The following is a 20,105-nucleotide window of genomic DNA, read 5'->3' on the forward strand; positions in this document are numbered from 1 at the left end:
CTGGATATTCCGTATAAAAGAAGTCACAGTATAATCGGACCTCCTTATCTTCAGTTTCTGTATTCACAGAGTCAACCACCTGCCCATCTAATTTCTGTCTGCAGTTGGTTGAATCTGAGGATGCAGACCCTTGAATATGGAGGGCAGATTTTCTGTGAGGGACTTCAGCATCTGTGGATTTTGGTCCCGAGGGAGTCCCTAAATCAGTCTCCAGCAGGTAACTGAGGGACAACTTATGTGACCATTTCAAGGTTCATTCACATTTATAACACTCAGCAGTGCTTCATTCCTTTTTATGGTGAAGAGTATTTCATTGTCTGATTAGATCACATTTTGCTTATCCATTCATCAGTTGATGGGCATTTTCCTTGTTCTCCACCTTGCGGCTGTTGCGAAGAGCACTGCTATAAATATGTGGACAAGTATTTATATGGCTGCTTGTTTTCAGTTCTTTTGGGTGTATATACCTAGGAGTGGGGTTGCTGAGTCATATGGTAATTCTATGTTTAACTTTTGGAGGAACTGCCAAACTGGTTTACTTAGCAGCTGCACCATCTTACTTTCCCACCAGCAACATACAAGGATTCCAGTTTCTCCAAATCCTCACCAGTACTTGTTATTTTTCCATTTTTTGGTTTATAGTCATCCTAACAAGTGTGAAGTGGTATCTCATTGTGGGTTTGATCTGCATTCCCCTAGTGGTAAGAGTGGTTACCATCTATGTGCTTATTGGCCATTCGCTTGTCTTCTTTGGAGAAATGTGTAAGTCCTCTGTCCATTTTTAAATTGTGTTCTTTGTCTTTTTGTTGTTGAGTAGTGAAAGTTCTTTATAATTTTGGATACTAGATGCCTGTCAGATACATGCTTTACAAATATTTTCTCCCATTCTGTAGGTTGTCTTTTCAGTTTTTCATTAAGTCCTTTGATGCACAAAATTTTAATTTTCACAAAGTCCAGTTTTCTGTTTTTCTCTTGTTCCTTGTACTTTTGGTGTCATGTTAAGAATTGACTGCCAAATCCAAGATCATGATTTCCCCCTGTACTTTTGTATAAGAGTTTAACAGTTTTAGCTCCTACATTTAGGTCTTTCATCCATTTAGAGTTAATGTTTATATATGATGTGAGGTAGGTGTTCCGTATCCACTTGTTCCACCACATTCATTGAAAAGAATGGTCTTTCAGTTATTTGTTGTATGTTTGTTGTATTATTGTTCACTGTTTGTTGAAAAGATTAGTTTCCCAGTGGGAATGAATAGTCTTGGCACACTTAGCAAAAATCAGTTGACCATAGACACTGGACTGTTCTGTTCCATTCTTCTTCATGTCAGGCCTTACACCAGTGCCATGCTTTTGTGGTATAAGCTCCACAGCCCACAGCAACGCCTGATCTTTAACCCACTCAGCAAGGCCAGGGATCGAACCTGCGTCCTCATGGATACTAATTGGGTTTGTTGACCACTGAGCCACAACAGGAACTCCTGAATCTGTAGTAAGTTTTGAAATCAAAAGAGTACAATCCTGTAATGCTCTTTTGACTCATGGGGCGCTGTGCAATTTTAGGTTAATTTGATAGTCAGCTTTTCCATTTCTGCAAAAAAAAAAAAAAGGCCATTTTGACTGAGATTGCCTTGAATCTGTACATTGATTTGGGTAGTGTTGCCACATAGTACATACTAAGTTTTCCAGTCCATAAGTAGGGCAGTTTTTTTTGTTTTTTTAAATTTCTTTAGTTGGGTTTTGTAGTTTTCAGTGTCCATGTCTTTCAGCTCTTTGTTTAAACTTTTTTCTAGATATTTTATTTTTTTTAATGCTATTGTAATTTCCTTTTTAGATTGTTCATTGTTTTGTTCAGCAAAACAGCTGGTTGTGTTAACTTTATATCTTGCAGCTTTGCTGAATTCATTTAGCAGTTTCATATGCATTCTTTGGGATTTTCTATATACACAGTCTTGGCATCTGTGAATAGAGGTAGTTTTACTTTTCTAGCTTGGATGTCTTTTGTTTCTTGTTCTTGTCCAGTTGCTCTGGCTAGAACTTCCAGTGCAGTATAGAGAAGCAGTGGCAAAAGCAGGCATCCCTGGAAATCTCTGGTGGGCTCAGCAGGTTGAGGTTCCAGTGTTGTCACTGATGTGGTTCGGATTCAGTCCCCGGCCCAGGAACTTCCATATGCCACAGGCATAGCCAAAAAAAAAAAAAAAAAAAAAAAAAAAAAAAAAAAAAACAGACCTCCTTGTCTGGCTCTTGATATTGGGAGGGAAAGCTTTTCACTATTTCACTGCCGAGTATCTTGGTTGTTCTTTATTTATTTTAATTGAAGTATAGTTGATTTACAATGTTATGTTAGTTTCAAATGTACAGCAGAGTGATTCAGTATTTTTGCAGATTATACTCCATTATAGGTTATTGTAAGATAATGGATGTAGGTGTTCCCGTCATGCTCAGTGGAAATGAATGTGACTAGCATCCATGAAGATGCAGGTTCGACCCCTGACCTTGCTCAGTGGGTTAAGAATCTGGTGTTGGTGTGAGCTGTGGTGTAGGTCGCAGACGCAGCTCGGATCCTGTGTTGCAGTGGCTGTGGCCTAGGCCGGCAACTTTAGCTCTGATTAGACCTCTCATCTGGGAACCTCTGTACGCTGTGGGTGTGGTACTAAAAAGACAAAAACAAACAAAAAAACCCCAATATAATGGTAAATCCTTGTTGCTTATCTATTTTACATGTAGTAGTTTGTATCTGTTAATCTCATACACTAATTTGGCTTCCCCTTCTCACTCCCCTTTGTAACAAGTTTGTTTCTCTGTCTGTGAGTCTCTTTCTGTTTTGTGTATACATTCATTGTGGGTTTTTTTAGATGCCACATGTAAGTGATAACAAAGTATTTGTCTTTCTCTGCCTTATGTCATTTAACATAATATTCTCTAAGTCCATCCATGTTGCTGCAAGTTGCAATATTTCATTCTTTTGGATGGTTGGGTAATATTCCATTGTGTGTGTGCGTGTGCCTGTCCCCAAGAGCACAAGCTGCAATTTTATCCATTCCTCTGTCAGTGGACATTTAGGTTGCTTCCATGTCTTGGATATTGTGAATAGTGTTGCATTGAACATTAGGGTGTGTGTATCTCCTTGGATTAGAGTTTTTGTTTTCCCTAGATATACCCAGGAGTGGAATTGCTGGATCATTTGGTAGTTCTATTTTTACTTTATTAAGAAACTCCGTACTGTTCTCCATAGTGGATGCACCAATTTACATTCCTGCGAGCAGTGTACATAGGATTCCCTTTTCTTCACATCCTCTCCAACGTTTGTTATTTGTAGACTTTTTGATGATGGCCATTCTGACAGATGTGAGGTGATGCCTCATTGTGGTTTTGGTTCGCATTTTTCTAATAATTAATGATGTCAAGTATCTTTTTGTGTGCCTGATAACCATATTATGTCTTCTTTGAAAAAATGTCTGTTCAGATCTTCTGCCCTTTTTTTTTCCTTTGGCTGCACCTGTGGCATGTGGAAGTTCCTGGGCCAGGGATCAAACCCACACTGAAATTGCAGCTGCAGAAATGCTGGATCCTTAACCTGCTGTGCTATAAGGGAATTTCTGGGTTTGGTTTTTTTGTTTGTTTGTTTTTCTGATGTTGAGTTGTTTGTTGAGCTGTTTGTATATTTTGGAGATTAACCCTTTGTCAGCTTCATCATTTGCAAATATTTCCTCCCATTCAGTAGGTTGTCTTTTCATTTTGTTAATGGTTTCCTTTGCTATATGCAAAGACCTTTAAGTTTAATTCGGTTCCATTTGTTTATTTCCTTTGCCTTAGTAAACAGATTCAAGAAAATGTTGCTATGATTTATGTCAATCTTCTGCCTGTGTTCTTTTCTAGGAATTTTTGTGGTTTCTGGTCTTACATTTAGGTCTTTTAGTCATTTTGAGTTTAATCTTGCATATGGTGTGAGGGAATATTTTAATCTCATTGTTTTGAATGTAGCTCTCCAGTTTTCCCAGCACCACTTGTTCAAGGCACTGTCTTTTTTCCACTGTATATTCTTGCTTCCCTTGTCCTAGATTAGTTGATGGTAGGTGCATGGGTTAATTTTTGGGAGCTCTATTCTGTTCTCTTGATCCATATGTTTGTTTTTTGTGCCTATACCATGTTGTTTTGGTTAGTCTAGCTTTGTAGTATTGTCTAAAGTCTCAGAAGGATTATGCCTCTAGCTTTTTTCTTTTTATTTAGGATTGCTTTGTCAATTTGGGGTCTTTTATGGTTCCACACACATTTTAGGATTATTTGTTCAAATTCTGTGAAAAATGTCTGGTATTTTGATAAGGATAGCATTACTCCTGTAGATTGCTTTGGGTAGCATGGCCATGCTAATAATATTCTTCCGGGAGCTCCCACTATGGCACAACAGGATTGGCAACGTCTTGGGAACACTGGAACACAGGTTTGATCCCCAGCCTGGTGTTGGCAGCTGTGGCTTAGTTCGTAGCCATGGCTTGGATCTGATCCCTGGCCTAGGAGCTCCACGTGCTGCAGGGTGGCCAAATAATAATAATAATAGTAATAATAACAATAATAGTCTTCCAATCCAAGAGCTTGGGATAGCTTTCCATTTCTTTGAACCATCTTCAGTTTTATCAGTGTTTTATGGTTTTCAGCATATAAGTCTTTTATTTCTTTAGTTAGGTTTATTCCTAGGTGGGTTTTTTTTTTTTTCCCTGTATATGCAGCATACAGAAGTTCCCTGGCAATGCCAGATCCTTAACCACTGCACCACAGTGGAAACTTCCTTAGGTATTTTTTAATGCAATTCTATTTGTTTATTTTTATCAATTATATATTTTTTTGGCTGTGCCTGTGTCATATGGAAGTTCCTGGGGCAGGGTCTGAACTCATGTTACAGCAACTACCTGAGCCACAGCAGTGAGCACACCAGATCTCTTAACCACTAGGCCACCAAGGATCTCTCCTTGATGTGCATTTAAATGGAATTTTTAACTTTCTCTTTCTGATATTAATGTAAAGAAGTGCAACAGATATCTCTATATTAATCTTGTATTATGCCACCTTGCTGAAATCATTAATTCTAACAGTTTTTGTGTGAATTCTTTTTTTTTAATTACTCAAATGAATTTTATTACATTTATACCACAATCATTACAACCCAATTTTATAGCATTTCCATCCCAAACCCTCAGCCTATCCCCCCACCTCCAACCTGTCTCCTTTGGAAACCATAAGTTTTTTTAAAAGTCTGTGAGTCAGTATCTGTTCTGCAAAGAAGTTTATTGTGTCCTCTTTTTAGATTCCACATGTAAGTGACAGCATATGATGTTGGTGTCTCACTGTCTAATTTCACTTAGCATGATAATTTCTAGGTCCATCCATGTTGCTGCAAATGCTGTTATTTCTTTCCTTTTAATGGCTGAGTAATATTCCATTGTGTGTATGTACCACATCTTCATTATCTACTCCTGTCATGGATTGTGTGGATTCTTTAGCGTTCTCTATATAGACTCGTTCTCTATATAGACTATCATGTAATCTGCAAATACTATCAGTTTTACTTTTTCTTTTCTAATTTGGATGCCTTTTTCTTCTTCTTTTTTTTTGGGGGGGGGGGTCCAATTGCTGTAGCTAGGGCTTCCAATACTGTGTTAAATAGAAGCAGCAAGGGTGGGCATTCCTGTCTTATTTCTGAATTTATCAGGAGGGCTTTCAGTTTTCCACTGTTGAGTATTATGTTGGCTGCGGGTTTGATGTAGTTGCCTTTTGTCATGTTATGTTCCCTTTGTATCTACTTTGATGAGAGTTTTTAGCATGAATGGATATTGAATTTTGTCAAATGCTTTTTTTTTTGTCTTTTTGTCTTTTTGCCTTTTCTAGGACCGCACCCACAGCATATGGAGGTTCCCAGGTTTGGGGTCAAATTGGAGCTGTAGCCACCAGCCTACGCCAGGGCCACAGCAACGCAGGATCCGAGCCACGTCTGCAACCTACACCACAGCTCACGGCAATACCAGATCCCCAACCCACTGAGCGAGGCCAGGGATCGAACCTGCAACCTCATGGTTCCTTGTCAGATTCGTTAACCACTGAGCCATGACGGGAACTTCATGTCAAATGCTTTTTCTGCATCAATTGAGATGATTATATGATATTTGTCTCCTCTTTTGTTAATGTGGTGTATCACATTGGTTTGTGTATTTGAAACCCTGGAGTGACTCTAATTCAATTATGGAGTATGGTCCATTGTATGTATTGTTGGATTCGATTTGCTAATATTTTGTTGAGGATTTTTCCATCTATATTCATCAAAGATTTGGGGCTGAATTATGTTTTCTTGTAGTGTCTTTGGTTTTCATATCAGGGTGATTGTGGCTTCATAGAATGACTTTGGATTTTTTTATTTTTTTGTGTGTGGTTTTTTTTTGGCCATGCCCATGGCATGTGGAAGTTCCTGGCCTAGGGATCAAATCTGTACCACAGCAGTGGCCTAAGCTAATACACAGTGACAACACTGGATCCTTAACCCACTGTGCTGTAAGAGAACTCCCATAGAATGACTTTAAGAGTGTTCCTGTCTCTTCATTTTTGGGATAAACAGGTAGAAGTTCTGTTTTCTGTGTTTGGCAGAATTCCTCAGTGAAGCCAGCTGGTCCTGGACATCCGTTTGCAGGGAATTTTTTAAATCGTAGATTCAGTTTTACTTCTAATGGACAGTCTGTTCAAATTATCTGTTTCTTCTTGACTCAGTTTTGGCAGACTGTATGTTACTAGAAACTTGTCCATTTCTTCCAGGTTGTCCAATTTGTTTGCCTACAAGTATTTGTAGTATTTTTTTTGTGGGTTTTTGTTTTTGTATTTCTGTGGTATCAGTTATTTGTCCTCTTTCATTTCTTATTTTATTTGGGTCCTCTCTCTTTCTTTTTGGTAAGCCTGGCTAGAGGTTTGTCAGTTTTGTTCATCATTCAAAAAAAAAAGAAATAGCTCTTGGTCTTATTGCTATTTTTTATTTACTTATTTTTTTTTATCTCTGTTTTATTTATTTGCTCTTTGATTTTTTTTTTTCCCCTTTTTTCTTTTTTTAGGACTGCACCCATAGCATATGGAGAGTCCCAGGCTAGGGGTTACATCGGAGCTGCACCTGCTGGCCTATACCACAGGTACAGCAACACCAGATCCAAGCTGCGTCTGTGACCTACACCACAGCTCATGGCAATGCCAGATCTTTAACCCACTGAGCGAGGCCAGAGACCAAACCCGCATCCTCATGGATACTAGTTGGCTTCGATACTACTGAGCCACAATGGGAACCCCCTCCCTGATCTTTATTATTGCCTTCCTTTTGCTGAGTTTGGGTCTTGTTAGTTCTTTTTCTAAATCTTTTAGGTGGTAGGTTATCTTGTTTATTTGAGATTTTTTAGTTTTTGTGGAAGGCCTATATTACTGTCAACTTTCCTTTAAGAACTGTTTTGCTGCATCCCATAGATGTTGTAAGACTATGTTTTCATTTTCATTCGTTTTGAAATAATTCTGATTTCCTCTTGGATTTCATCGACTCTTACTTAGTAGCATATTGTTTAGACCTCATGTGTTTGTTCTTTTCCCATTTTTCTTTCTGTGGTTGCTTTCTAGTTTCATGCCGTCGTGGTCAGAAAAAATGCTTGAAAATATCTATCCTCTTAAATTTGTAGAGGCTTTTTGCTTTTGGTTTTTGTGATTTAGTATGTGGTCTATCCTTGAGAATGTTCCTTGCTTACTTGAAAAGAAAGTGTGTTCATTGTTGTTGTTGTTTAATATAGTGTTCTATATATATATCTAAGCCCAACTGGTCTGTTGTGTCATTTTGTACCTCTGTTGCCTTACCAATTTTTCTGTCTGGATGATCTGTCCATTGATGTAGGCGGGTGTTACAGTTTTTTACTATTATTGTACTCCTGTCAGTTTTTCCTTTTCTGCAAGAAAAGCAAGTCTCAAACTAAGGTACATGAATTTTCTTTTTTTTTTTTTAAGGGCCACACCTGTGGTATGTGGAAGTTCCCAGGCTAGGGGTTGAATTGGAGCTGCAGCTGCCAGCCTATACCACAGCCACAGTAATGCCAGATCTGAGCCACGTTTGCAACCTATGCCACAACTTGCGGCAGTGCTGGATTCCTAACCCAGTGAGTGAGGCCAGGAATCGAATTCACATTCTCATGGATACTAGTCAGGTTCGTTTCCTCTGAGCCACAGTGGGAACTCTTGATTTATATATTTAAATGCTCCTGTATTGGGGGTATATGTGTTAACAAGTGTAATACGCACTTCTTCTGTTGATGCCTTTATTGTTATGTAATATCCTTGTTTTTCTTTTCTTTTGTTCTTCTTTGGCTGCCCTGTGGCAAGGTTCCCAGGCCGGGGATCAGATCTGAGCTGCAGTTGCGACCTATGCCACAGCTGCAGCAATGGTGGATCCTTAGCCCACTCTGCCAGGGCCAGGGATTGAATCTGCATCCCAGCACTCCAGAGATGCTGCTGATCCTTTGCGCCACAGCAGGAACTCCCTTCTTTGTCTTTATGGTCTTTGTTTAAAGTCTACTTTGTTTTTTATGAGTATTGCTATCCCTGCTTTCTTGTTGTTTCCATTTCATGAAATATGTTTTTCCATTTCTCACTTTCAGTCTGTGTGTCTTTCTTCCTAAAGTGCATCTCATGTAGCAGCATGTCTTTTGATCTGAGCATTTATTAGTTCATTGACATTTAAAGTAATTACTGACAGGAATGTATTTATTGCCATTTTAGGTCTTGTTTTCCAGCTGTCTTTTATTTCTTTTTGTCTTTCCTTTTGTAGTTTGATGATCTCCTTTGGTAGTATGCTCGAATTCCTTCTTGTTTTTTGTGAATTTATTATAGGTTTGATTTTTGGTTACTACGGAGTTTCAAGTATATTGATCCATATCTATATCTACTTGGTTTAAACTGATAGTCATACAAGTTCAAACACTCCCCTCCACATTTTCTGGTTCTAATGTTCTGCTTTCTATCTTCTTGCTTATTCTTTTGCTATTAGTTGTAGTTATACTCATTTCACAAAGCTTTTTGATTATTTTTTAACTTGTATACTGATGTATTTCAGTGACCTTCAGTCCTTTTATATATTTTCCTTTCTTGTGATTTTGCCTTTACAGTAGTTTCTTTTAGTGTAACTGAATTACTTTAGTTTTTGCATCTTTTACTCTCCTTTAATTCTAAATATGATCTTGCTGGGTACAGTATCCTATGGTTTTCAGCCATAACTTCTTCCAGTACATTTTTTTTTTTTCTGTATTTTGCTATTTCTTTGGGCTGCTCCCACAGCATATGGAGGTTCCCAGGCTAGGGGTCCAATCGGAGCTGAAGCCACCAGCCTACGCCAGAGCCACAGCAGCGCAGGATCCGAGCCGCGTCTGCAACCTACACCACAGCTCACGGCAACGCCGGATCGTTAACCCACTGAGCAAGGGCAGGGACCGAACCCGCAACCTCATGGTTCCTAGTCGGATTCGTTAACCACTGCGCCACGATGGGAACTCCTCTTCCAGTACATTTTTGATCCTCTTTTCTCTTTCTTCTTCTTGGAACCCATGTGCCAACCTGTGCAAAGGTTGGCATGCTTTGTATTACCCTTTAGATCTCATATATTGCTTTATTTTTGCTTTCCATTTATTTTTCTGTTTGTTCTTCTGATTGGGTGATTTCTATCATTCTGTCTTTCAAATCATCTATTCATTCTTCTGTGTCATTCTCCTATTCATTGCTTCTAGATTGCTTTCTATCTCAGCAATTGAATTGTGTAATTTTGATAGGTTCATCTTTATAGTTTCTTGTTCCTTGGTACAGAAACCTGCATTTCTATCAATAATCTTTCTTAATTCTTTAGCATTTTTATTACCTCCTTTTTGAACTCGGTGTCTAGTAGACTAGTGAGGTCTGTTTCATTATTTGTTCTTTCAGAGGATTTCTTTTGTTCTTTAATTGGCTGTAGTTCCTTTGCTTTTTGTTGTACTTTGTTCGTCTCTATGAATTTAGGAGAAACTGTTATCTACTGTGGTCTTGACAGGGTATTGTTATGTGGGAGCATCTCTGTGTAGATTGTGAGTGTTCAGTAGTTTTGTGTTAAAGCTTGTTTTGGTGTGGATGCCAGCCATTTCATTCCTCCGAGTATGCTGGCCGTTATCCCCTTGATGACGGTGTGACTGTTGTGATGATGAGGGTGTGGCCCCTGGTGTGTGGTGGGGCCTTCTCTTTGCCTTGTGACTGTCACTTCCCTGTAGTGGCTGGCGACTGCTCCCCAGGCTTTGGAGTAGATCAGATTCCATTGCCCTTGAGTGTGTGCCTTTCCCTGAAGGAGGTGACCGCTGAAGGAAATGAGGCCTGTGCTTTTATGGTGAGTCCTTGTGCCGTCTCTGTAGGCATCTACAATTGCATTTGGCAGCAGCCCAGGACTGCCTCTTTCTCTCTTGTTTTTGTCCTATATCTGCTGTAAGGCTGTGGTGTGGATGAAACTGCAGGAATCCAGGTGTGGAAATCAGGGCCTTGTGGCTGCAGGAATCTGGGTGCCTGTACTGCCATGCGGGACCTGGGCTGCCCCTGACAGGCCTCTCCCAGGACCAGAACTAGCGCTAAGCTGCAGGGTGGGGTGGGCACAGCCAGGTACTCCTGCCAGGGCCTGTCAGCCCAAAATTCAGAACCTGGCAGAATGTTTTTGTGCCACTGCCTGGTGCACTCACCCATGGTGTCTGCTGCGCCCAGACTGCGTTTGTCACGTGTGCAGGGCTCTCGGCCACTCCTGCCTGTGTCACGTGTGCACTTAAAACACCCCAGGCCCTCTGGAGTATCTGTGCAGCTGGGTTGAGTCCTCTCACGGGCTTGTCTGCTCAGGATTCATTGCTTAGCTGCTGTGCATTCTTGAGGAATTGCGTGGTGTGTGTGCTGACACTGTCTGCCCAGCGCTCCCCATCCCCTGTGTGCACTGACAGTGGTCTCAGCAGTACCCCCAGGTAACGCCATCTGACTCTGTGCAGCTCGACTGAATCTGCACCTATCTAGCAACAGGCTGTGGTGTGGAGTGAGCGGGGCCAGGGCCTTTACCCCTTTGGGAGGGGTAAAGGGGTTTCTCCCTGCTGTGGATGCTGGCACACCACCCTCCGCACTCCTCGCCAGTCATTCTGGGCTTCTCCGGCCTCCCATCTCTCTTGGGCTTCCCAGCAGGCAGCAATGCTCCCAGGGCAACCTTCTCTTCCTGGCAGATCGTCCCAGGGCTCTGGTCCCAACCTGGCGCCATCGCCATCCCTTTTTCTGTCCTCCCTGATGATGTGGAGACGTGTCTTGCAGCTTTGGTCATGGGCGTCTTCAGTCAGTTTCCAGTTCATTTTCTGTGGCACTTGTGCCACATGGACGTGTGGTTGGATGTTGTTGGGGGGGGGGGGTGTGAGCTTCGTCCTTCTCCCATCTTGACCCCTCTGTTGGGATTGTTTTGATTTTTGATTCAGTCTCCTGTTGTAGGTCTCTTCAGATTTTCTGTTTTTTCTTGAGTCAATTTTGGTAATTCGTGTGTTTCTAGGATTTGTCCTTTTTACTTTGTCACAGAGTATTTGGTACAGGAATAGCAGAGTTTTTGAATTTGAATACTTTCCTCACTGACTCCTATTGACAGATCATTTGTTAGCGGTGGTGATCATACGTATTTGTGCAGCACGAGGCCATTGCGTACATGACCTTATCCAGTCTTCCTGTGGTCCTGTGAGGAGGACAAGGTGGGTGGTTACGAAGCTTCTGGGTTTAGAGCATCGCTTGGTGGCTTTGTCATGCTCAGTTATCCTGCCTTCGAGATCTATGCTACTACTCCGTCCACACTCCAAGGACCTGGGGCACTGATGGACACTTGTGTGGTATTATTTGTGTCAGTTACCAGTCAACTAAACTGTAGGTTTCTTTGTGTTTTCCAGGTTTTCCCACTGATGCCCTTTCTCTGTCCCAGGACCCAGCCCAGGCTCTGGTGGTCTTGGCCCCACCCCCACCCCAGGCTATGGCAGGGAACCGGGCCTCCCTTGATTTCATACCCGGATGCTGTTGAAGAGCACTGTTTAGGAATTTTGTGGAGTTTCCCAATTTAGGTTTCTTTGATATTTTCTTATCTTCCTCATTTTTAACTCCAGAAGAAACAAGGCAAAAGTAGTTGTTGTTTTTTTTTTTTTTTTCCATATAACCTGAATTTTCACAGGAAACCTGCATTCCAGTTTCTGACTCTTCCCCAGCTTTCCCAGGAGGGAAATGAAGGTGGTCCATGTGGAAGGTCATGTGGGGAGGTCGTGCTCAGGTGCTGCCTCATGCTTGCTGTCCTGAAGGTTAATTCCCACAAGGAGGCCCCTCCTTCCAAGTTAACAGGGTTTTTGGACTGCAGCCTCCGGTGAAGGGGGGCTGTGGAGAGTGGGGTAGAGGGGAGGGGCTGCGGGATCTGATGATGGGATGTCTTTTCTCTCAAAGTGACAGTTTTATTATTTTATCACAAACACAACACATGTTGAGTGCCAAACAATCAGAAGTAGGTAAGCTGGGGGAAAAAAAACCACCAGTGAACACCTGTAACCCAACATATGGATCCTTTTCCAAACATACATACATGTTTATGTCCATATAAGATTTTTTTTTCACAAAAACTAACATTACTCATTAAAAAACAAACTTCTAATTGGTGCACCTTGTAAATCAACTATACTTTAAAAAATTTTTAAATAAAAAACAAAATTCTCTTTTCCTTTAATAAATGGTTACTTTTCCCCACTTTTCTACAAAGATAAATCTCTGCAGTATCATTTTAATCGGGTTGAGGATTCCAGGCTCCTACTGTTAGACAGTTTGGTTGTTTGTAGTGTTTCCCCCTCATAAACAAGCACCACACCAACAGCATGGGATTATTCAAATCCTTTATTCCTTTCTGAGGATAAGCATGTTATTCTTTTTCGTTACAGATATTTCTGCTGATCATCCGGGCCCTGCATCTCTCTGCCCGACTTGTGCTGTCCCTACAGCCAATTCCGCTGAAGTCATCAGCAGCAAAGGTGAGATTCTTGGGGCCTACAGAGAAAAGGAGAAGCAAGGAGTTATCAGACTTAAACAGACATGGCCATGAGGCGAATTCTGAAGGTTGGTCTTGGTGGAGCAGCTCCCTCTGCGCCTGTGGCACGGGTTCTGCGCCAAGAGGACTGTGCTCCTTCAATGCTCTGCTTTCCGCCCTGGAAAGCGTTAGAACGGAGAGGTTTTTGACCTCCTCGGCACTGGAGTGAGGATGGTGAGGGCTCTGACCTCTGCCTTCACTGTGTTGGGAGCTGACCACGTGCTCCTTGGGGTGCTTGGTAGTCAGGTTAATATTCTGAATTCCTAGTACTGCAGCTTTATGAAGTCCATCAGCATTGGTTTGCAGAATGCCATATGTACAAAGGTGGCCACTGTTGCTGAGGAAACAGACTCAGGTTACATACTTCACCCAAATCACATGACAAGTAGGAAGCAGAACTGGAATGGGAACCTGGGTTTGTCCATTTCCAGATTCTGTGCTCTTTTTCCTGTGCTGCACTTTACAGTGAAAAGGGTTAGATTTTGGCCTCATCTAAGGCGCAGTGGGATTTAGTGGGTGCTTTCTAACAGCCCTAGCTCATAGCCAGCCTGTCACTGAGTTGGGACGTCCTGTGTACGCTGGTACTCCAGCTGTGACTCTGTCCTGGTAGATGACAGCATCTCTGTTGTGTCATTAGCACAAAAGAAAAAGCAAAAATTATCTATTTTGTTTAAGGGAAAGAAAGCTTCCAAGGAGAGATCCACAGAGGGACCTGGGTGTTCCTCAGAAACTTCCAGCCCAGGTCCCGCAAAGCAAACCAAACTGAAGAGCAGCAGCGGAAACAGACAGGAGGACCCCTCTTCTGAGGGTACCAGTGGTCCCCGGGCCAAAGGGAAGGGGAGAAAGGCGGCTGCAGCCACGAAGAAACGGAGAGAGCCGTCCTCCAGTGGGGAAGAGGAGGGCGAGGCGGCAGGGCAGCAGGGTGAGGCCCGGAGATCTGCACGTGGACGGCGGCGGCAGGCAGCCACCAGGGTGTCTTACAAGGAAGAGAGTGGCAGTGACAAGGCCAGCAGTAGCTCTGACTTTGAGCTCTCCAGTGGGGACAGCCATTGCCCATCTGACGAAGATTCTGAGCCTGGCCTCCGGAGGCAGAGGAGGGCCCCAGGCCTGCCGAGGACAAAGGCGGGGGCCAAGAGTGACTCCAGGTCCCAGCGTGGCAGCCACCCCAAGCCCCCGGGCTTTCCGGCAGCATCTGCAGGCCCGCCAGGCAGTAAGCGTAAAGGAGGCAGGAAGACATCCGTGCGTGGGGAGGAGGCAGACAGAGGGAAAGTGGCTGGTGTGGACCACTGGCTGGAGGTGTTCTGTGAGCGGGAGGACAAGTGGGTGTGTGTGGACTGTGTGCACGGGATGGTGGGCCAGCCCCTGACCTGTTACCAGTACGCCACCAAGCCTATGACCTACGTTGTGGGCTTCGACGGTGATGGCTGGGTCCGTGACGTCACCCAGAGGTATGACCCTGCCTGGATGACAGCTACCCGCAAGTGCCGGGTGGACGCCGTGTGGTGGGCTGAGACCCTGCGACCCTACCGGAGCCCGCTGCTAGAGAGGGAGCAGAGGGAGGACCAGGAGGTGAGACCTTGGTACAGGGGCTACGGCCCATTGGGTGTGAAGGTCCTTCCATGCTTGAGCACCTGCTGGATGCCCAACCCCATGTCACGTGTTTCTAGTGCATTATCCCGGTTAATTATCACAGCGACAGTACGGAGCTGGGGTTAGGGCAGCCTTAGCTTTGCCAGTTAAACATTTAGGTGAGCTGACTTAGTATTTGAACCCAGTTGGTCTGGCTTTGAAGCTTACGTACTTTGGGTTATTGCTGGGTTATGAGTTTGGAGCGTTATGTAAGTCAGGTGAGTGGTTCTGAGTGAAAGAGGAAAACACTCAGCAGAGTCACTCCCCACATCTCAGTGAGCACACTCTCACCAGCCAGCATCCCTACCTGGACCCAGAGCACTTGCCCCACAGGAGGGGGTCTTGGGCCAGGTAGTACCTCCCAGGTTGGGGCTCTGGGGAGCAGGCTCTGAGGTGGCATCAGGGCCCTGAGACTGCCAGGTAGAGTGGCTTGGGCTTGCTCAGGGATGTGACAGGGTCCTGGGAGTCGGGCAGACCGTGTTGTAACTAACATAGCTTGAGGGCTTGTCATGGAAGCTGGCAGGGCAGGGTCCTTCCTGCTTCCCACTTGCTGCTCCCCCTCGTGCGCTGCGGGAATGGAGGATCCTGGTGAGTGGGAGGTGGCTGAGAGCAGTGGGGCGGCCGCAGGAGGCCAGCTCCTTGAAAGTGTTGATCACAGTGGATGGACAAGGTGTGAACACTCTGGTGTCCTGTGGGGTCAGGGCCCCTGGACCCATGACCCAGAGTCATGGTTTCACATCAGGGGAGGCCCTCTGGGGAGGGCTCTGCTTAGGCTGGCTGAGGTGTCTGAAGGCAGGGTGACTTGCCCAGGTCACCTTTGGACTTAGCAGAGTTCAGGGCAGCACCAGGAGCCCGAAGCCTGCTCTGCTGTTTGTCACCCCAAGTGGGCCAAGGGTCGCCCCCAAACCTCCCTTCGTGACATCGTCTCTCTGGCCTTTGCAGTTTCAGGCAAAGCACCTGGACCAGCCTATGCCCACTGTCATCGGCACATACAAGAACCACCCGCTGTATGCCCTGAAGAGGCACCTCCTAAAGTATGAGGCCATCTACCCCGAGACGGCTGCCATCCTCGGCTACTGCCGTGGGGAAGCCGTGTACTCCAGGTACAGCGGGTGTGTGGGCTTTGTGGATGCAGGGGCGAGGGAGCTGGACAGTTACCCGAGCAAGACAAAAGATCAGGAGGGGAGAAAAAGTACAGAGGAAAAAAGTAGACAAGTAAGGTTTATATAGAGAAATAACATACCCCTATAGTACAAGTCAAAAAATGCCAAAGGCAGGAATGAAGGATTTGATAATGAAAATCAAAGTGAGTGGTATTTTAACGGGGACAGCGTTTCAGTTTGCAGATATGAAGAAGTTCTGCAGGTGATGGAGGGGTGGATGCACAAGAGTGTGAACATATCTGATGCCATTGAACTGGGCACTTGAACATGGTCAAGGCATGAATGTTGTGATGTGTGTGTTTTATCCATAGTAAAAAGAAATTGCTAAAGGAAGGGCGAAGGGAGTAAGGTGTAGAAAATAAATGTAAAGTATACACAAAATTAAAACTGAAAAAATTTTAATAATACAAACTTTAGGTGAGTAAAAATTCACACTAGAAGCAGAAATTTAAGAAATAGCAATAAAGTGATTTTTAAAAACATTGGACATGCAAGACCAAAAAATAGAGGACGTTGTTAATAAATGGGAAAAGAAGGAGACAGAAACTTGGGAAAACATACAGGAGTAGGCGGCTGGAGTCCTGCCTGCAGCTCAGCCCCAAGGGGTGCCCTCCTGAGCCTCCCTGGGCTTGTGGGAACGTTCTCTCCCCTATCTAGTCAGGCCCTCAGCTCCCCACCTCCGTGTCCAGGGCCCAGCCACCAACAGAGGATATGGCACAGGCATCTTCACGTGGAGGGGATATCTGGTGGGAAGGGGGTGCCTATGTGGAGAAAGTCTTATAGGCAGACTTTTTTTTTTTTTTTTTGGCTTCATGTGGAAGTTCCCAGGTCCCAAATCAGAGCCATAGCAGCCAGCCTACACCACAGTCACAGCAACACAGGATCCGAGCTGCGTCTGTGACCTACGTCACATCTCATGGCAACGCCAGATCCTGGACCCATTGAGCAAGGCCAGTCAAACCAGCAATGTCATGGTTCCTAGTCGGATTTGTTTCCAGTGCGCCACGATGGGAACTCCTGGACTTCTTTTTTTAATGTACTAAGAAATACAGAACAAATTTACCTCTGAACCATTTTTATTTTTTCCTTTTTAGGCCCACACCTGCAGCATATGGGAGGAAGTGCCCAGGCTAGGGGTTGAATTAGAGCTGTAGCCGCTGGGCTCCACCACAGCCACAGTAACACCGGATCTGAGCTGTGTCTGCGACCTACACAGCAGTTCAAAGCAGCGCCAGATCCTTAACCCACTCGGTGAAGTTACAGATTGAACCTGGATACTGGTCGGTTTTGTAACCCACTGAGCCACAGCAGAAACTCCAGAACCATTTTTAAGTGTCCAGTTCAGTAGTGTTAAGTACGTCCATGTTACTGTGAACTGTCCCTACCATCTCCAGAACTTCTCCATCCTTGCGCCAGGCCATGGCCACCCCCTTCTTCTTCCCGCCTCTGTGAATTTGACTCCCCCAGGCACCTCGCCTAAGTGGGGCAAGTCCTGCAGCATGTGTCTCTATGTGACTGGCATCCGTTGATGGACACATAAGTTGCTTCACCTCTTGGCTGTTGTGTTTAGTGCTGCCGTGAACACAGGTGCGCAGATATCTTTGAGACCCTGCTGTCAGTTCTTTGGGGGTTATATGCCCAGAAGTAGGGTTTCTGAGTCACAAGGTAATTCTGTTTAACTCTTCAAAGAACCTCTGTACTGTTTTCCACAGTGGCTGCACCCTTTTACTTCCCCCAGCAGGGGATCAGGGTGCCGGCGTCTTCACACCCTTGCTAGCACTTGTTTTCTGGTTTTCGACGATAACATCCTAATGGGTGTGAAGTGGTTAGGAGCTGAGGTTTTATTCAGAAAGGATTGTCTACATCCTCATCCCTCTGTCTCCTTGACAACGTCCAGATGCTGCCTGCCCACGTGCCCTGCTGCCTTCCTGCTCCTGCCTGCAAACCATGACCTTGACCTAGCCCTCCTTGGGGGCAGCACTTACGGTCCTTGATCGAGGGGGGCACTGAGTCTCAGGAAGGGGCGCAGAGGAGGTGTGGCCCTGTCCACAGTGCTGTGCAAACATCGGCCACAGCCTGGGGGCAGGAGGGGTGCCTGATTCCTGCACTGTAGACTTCCTTGCCCAGTGCAGCCCCACTCCTAGGGCGCTGAAGAGAGGGGTGGGCCTTACTGAAGGCTTGGCAGGAGAAAGCAGGGGGCGTGTGGGAAAGTAGGCTGGGCTGTGGCTGAGCTTGGAAGGAGTGAGGCCAGAGGGGTTCTCCCACCAGCACATGGTTGAGAATCCTAATCCCTTTACTTGAGTTTCCACATCCTCTTCTGGGGCCCGTGTCTCTTTTCTGGACACTTGTTCCTCTAAGTTGAGATTTGTGAGTGGAGGCACCCCCCATGAGACAGCAGGTCCCTGTTCCTGACGCGGGTCTCTGGTGCTCTGGGCGAGGCTCTGAGGTGACTACGCTTCTCCTGGGGGTGGGGGGAGGCAGCTGGGCCTGCGGGCTCCTGGGCACATGGTGCTCCAGCGGAGTGTGTGAACTGTCTTGTGTCTCCTGTTGGTTCCTGCAGGGATTGTGTGCACACCCTGCACTCCAGGGACACGTGGCTGAAACAAGGGAGAGTGGTGAGGCTGGGAGAAGTGCCCTACAAGGTAACAGTGGGACCCGGGGCACTGCGTGGGGACAGGGACTTCTGGTCGAGGAGGGGAGAGCATGTCACTTCTGGGGACTTTGTGGGAGATGGGCTTCCTGAGCACATGGGAAACCTAGGTTGGAAAGCAGCCCTTGGACCCCTGCTGTGTACCTAAGGTGCTGCAGGTCAGAACCGTGTCCCCCTCTCGTTCTGAGGCCGGACCCTGCTCTGCATGAGCACATGCACCTGCCCTCGCTGCCCCTCCTGTTTTGCATGTACGTGATCTCTGCTGAGCACCAGGGCAGTTACTACCACGATGTCTATTTCATAGAAAACATAAACTCAGGAAGTGTAACGGTCCACATGTGATGGTGGGGATGATGAAGCACCATTCTAGAGTAGTCCCAACCCTCAGGACTTCCCTGTTCTCATCCCGCCATCTGCCTCTTCATCTCTTCCTGGGTCAGAGCCCCTTTCCCAGCCGTGGCCCAGCCCCAGTCCATTATCTTTCTGAAACATAGACCCTGTGTGACATTTTCTCATGTAGCTGCCCTCTGTCTAAAGCCCCTTCTTCCACAGTGTTGGTGTTGGCCACGAGGGGGTGGATCAGGGGTCCCAAACTGTTGGTGCCTCCTATCCTGGCCTGGCATGCACCATCTCTTGAGTCTCACCTTCCCCTTCAGTGATGGACACAGTGCATAGCACAGCGTTCAAGGCATGTACTGGTCCCCACGAACCGTGACTGTGGGTGAACTGTTTGCACCTCCTGGTTGCTCACCTGCAGACTGGAGGTGATCACAGGCTACCTTCTGGGTGTGTTGAAAAGACTAAGTTCACACACAGTACTGAGATCAGTGCACAGTGTACAGTGAGTGCTCAGGAAGTAGCGGCCTCTCTTGTGAATGGTGGCTTTCCCTCCGGCGCAGATGGTAAAAGGCTATTCTAACCGGGCCCGGAAGGCCCGCCTGGCCGAGCCGCAGCTGCGGGACCACAACGACCTGCCCCTGTTTGGCCAGTGGCAGACCGAGGAGTACCAGCCACCCGTGGCTGTGGACGGGAAGGTAAGGGCCAAGTTCAGTGGAGTTGGGACCAAAAAACTTCTCTGCAGCTGGCCAGACCCATGTGCCACCCCACAGGTCCCCCGGAATGAGTTTGGGAACGTGTACCTCTTCCTGCCCAGCATGATGCCTGTGGGCTGCGTTCAGCTGAATCTGCCCAACCTGCAGCGTGTGGCCCGGAAGCTGAACATCGACTGTGTCCAGGCCATCACTGGCTTTGACTTCCACAAAGGCTACTCTCATCCCATGTGCGTGAGGGGCCTTCCGTGGAGGCTGGAGGGAGGGCCGGGAGGTTGTGGAGAAGGGGTAGGTTGGTGTGGGGCTGGCTGGCTTTCAAGGTTTTACTCTGGCTTCTATCCCAAGGCTGCAGGACCAGTGAAACCAGTGTCCTAGTGATGCTGAATTAAAACACTGTTCCAGGGATGGTTGGAGTCAGCATCGTTCCTGCCTTGTGATCTCTGTCCTGCCCTGCAGTGGTGGCTGGGAGGGGCTGTGGCAGA

At 45.7% G+C, this 20,105-nt stretch overlaps 1 protein-coding gene across 2 annotated transcripts in view; it reads left to right on the forward strand.

The window, feature by feature from the left end:
* The window catches only part of XPC (XPC complex subunit, DNA damage recognition and repair factor), a 46,155-nt gene that overhangs the window by 23,499 nt on the left and 2,551 nt on the right, over window positions 1-20,105 (forward strand). For both annotated transcript variants that reach the window (XM_047781798.1, XM_047781809.1), the window contains exons 8-13: window positions 12,987-13,076; window positions 13,808-14,701; window positions 15,704-15,864; window positions 18,485-18,566; window positions 19,474-19,608; window positions 19,684-19,853. In XM_047781798.1, coding sequence (XP_047637754.1) covers window positions 12,987-13,076; window positions 13,808-14,701; window positions 15,704-15,864; window positions 18,485-18,566; window positions 19,474-19,608; window positions 19,684-19,853 — 1,532 coding nt within the window. The remainder of the gene's footprint in view (window positions 1-12,986; window positions 13,077-13,807; window positions 14,702-15,703; window positions 15,865-18,484; window positions 18,567-19,473; window positions 19,609-19,683; window positions 19,854-20,105) is intronic.

Source organism: Phacochoerus africanus, chromosome 1, assembly GCF_016906955.1.
Source record: "Phacochoerus africanus isolate WHEZ1 chromosome 1, ROS_Pafr_v1, whole genome shotgun sequence".
Classification (NCBI taxonomy): Eukaryota; Metazoa; Chordata; class Mammalia; order Artiodactyla; family Suidae; genus Phacochoerus; species Phacochoerus africanus.